The 1,915-nt window shown below is 42.8% G+C and overlaps 1 protein-coding gene across 1 annotated transcript; it reads left to right on the top strand.

Moving 5' to 3' along the window:
• Positions 1 to 717: 717 nt before the first annotated feature.
• Positions 718 to 1,704, top strand: LOC110882808. Its single transcript, XM_022130737.1, has one exon. It carries the CDS (start codon positions 718 to 720, stop codon positions 1,702 to 1,704), a length of 987 nt encoding a protein of 328 aa, XP_021986429.1.
• The last annotated feature ends 211 nt before the right edge of the window (positions 1,705 to 1,915 follow it).

Below are 1,915 nucleotides of genomic sequence, written 5' to 3'. Positions count from 1 at the left end.
GATTGTTATGGAAGCACTGTCGTGGCTTTTGGATAAGGTGAAACATCATGGGATTTTCAAAGGTATTTGTTTCTCGAACGGGGAGGTGGACATTACTCATCTATTCTATGCGGATGACGCACTTATCATAGGTGAGTGGTCGAAGGATAATATTCGTAGTATTGCAAGGATTCTTCGCATTTTTTATATCTGCTCGGGGCTTCGTATTAATCTTCATAAGTCGAATATTTATGGGATCGGCACGGAGGAAGCCGAAGTGGATGACATGATGGAATTTCTTGGTTGTGTGCGTGGAGATTTTCCGTTTAAATATCTTGGTATCCAAGTTGGTGCTAAGATGTCCCGTATTCGGAGTTGGGACCTGGTCTTGGAGGTCATTCGAAACCGGCTTGTCATTTGGAAAGCTAAGTCGCTTTCGATAGGGGGCCGTCTCACCCTCATTAAATCGGTGCTAGAAAGTCTTCCGGTTTATTATCTCTCGCTATACAAAGCTCCAAAGGCTGTGCTCGAGTCTATTGAGTCTATTATGCGTCGCTTTTTGTGGGCGGGTCTAGCGAGGAGAAGAAGATTCCATGGGTTGCGTGGGATATTGTCACTTTGCCTAAAAAGAAAGGAGGTTTGGGGGTTGTTAAACTTCAAGATATCAACACCGCGCTTTTATTAAATTGGACATGGAGATTCAAAAGAGAAGGTAATTGTTTGTGGAAGAATATTATCATGGGTTGTCATGGTGCAAGTAGACCGTGGGCTCTTCTCCCCTGTAGCGCATCATCTTCTGGGTGCTGGAAGAATATTGTGAAAGTGGGAGAGCTGAAACTGTCAAACGGGTCGGTGCTCAACTCCTTCTTTAGTGGTAAACTCGGGGACGGTAAGACTTTAGCGTTTTGGGGTGATGCTTGGTTAAGTGATGAACCACTTAGACTCGTCTACCCAAACCTGTTCAGGATTGAAAAAAATAAATGGGTTGAAGTGTCGGAGCGAATCAAGATGGTTAATAATATCAAAACTTTACAGTGGGAATGGAACTCGAACCCCAGCTCCGAAGCCGAAGTGACTGAGCTGTTTCAGCTTCTTAATGATATTCATGACATCGATTGGAAGGGAGGTCCAGATAATTGGATTTGGAAGCCTGATGGGGACGGCGTTTTCAACGTGAAATCGGCCAAAAGCCTGCTGCTTAGTTCATACGATGCTGTACAGATTCCGAAGTTTAAGTGGAAGGTGTGGGTACCGATCAAATGCAGGATCATGGTTTGGCGAGTTGCTCTCAACCGACTCCCAACTAACACTGATCTCATAAAACGGGGTGTTAATCTTCTTCATTCAGGCTGCACTTTCTGCCAGGTTGGTACCGAAACAGCTTGTCATCTTTTCACAGGTTGTTCGTATTCGAATGAAGTGTGGAATAGGATTGAAGTATGGTGTCGATTAGCCCCTAATATTCTGTTTGATGTTTCGGATGTTTTACAAATGCCGGAGAACCAGTCGCTAAATAAGAAGGCTAGAGGTATCTTAAGAGGTATTATTTACACGACCGTGTGGGCTATTTGGATCGAGCGTAACAATCGTATTTTTAATAGCAAGTATCGGAAGCCGATCGAGATTGTGGAGACCATTAAATATACGACTTTCCTCTGGGTTTGTAATAGGTCTAGATGGAAAGATATAGAATGGTCTAGTTGGTATTTGTACCCCTTGGATTGATGTATCTTTTTTGGGTGGCTCGTTGGTCCTTGTTTTGAGGACCCATCGGGCGTCTTGTTAATGAAATTTTCCTTTCAAAAAAAAAAAATCTTTTTAGCGTCATAAAAAAAATTATATAAACATATGTTGGTGCATACATCTGTCGTCTTCGTCTTGTATCGAGTCTTGTCACTAGATATGTTAGATCAGGGCACGTTGTACGACAAAATAG

Source organism: Helianthus annuus, chromosome 10 (assembly GCF_002127325.2).
Source record: "Helianthus annuus cultivar XRQ/B chromosome 10, HanXRQr2.0-SUNRISE, whole genome shotgun sequence".
NCBI classification, from domain to species: domain Eukaryota; kingdom Viridiplantae; phylum Streptophyta; class Magnoliopsida; order Asterales; family Asteraceae; genus Helianthus; species Helianthus annuus.
This window is presented reverse-complemented; position numbering and strand designations above follow the sequence as displayed.

Coding starts and splice junctions, on each gene's coding strand:
- LOC110882808 (XM_022130737.1), top strand. CDS start 718: ATGGGTTGTCATGGTGCAAGTAGACCGTGGGCTCTTCTCCCCTGTAGC.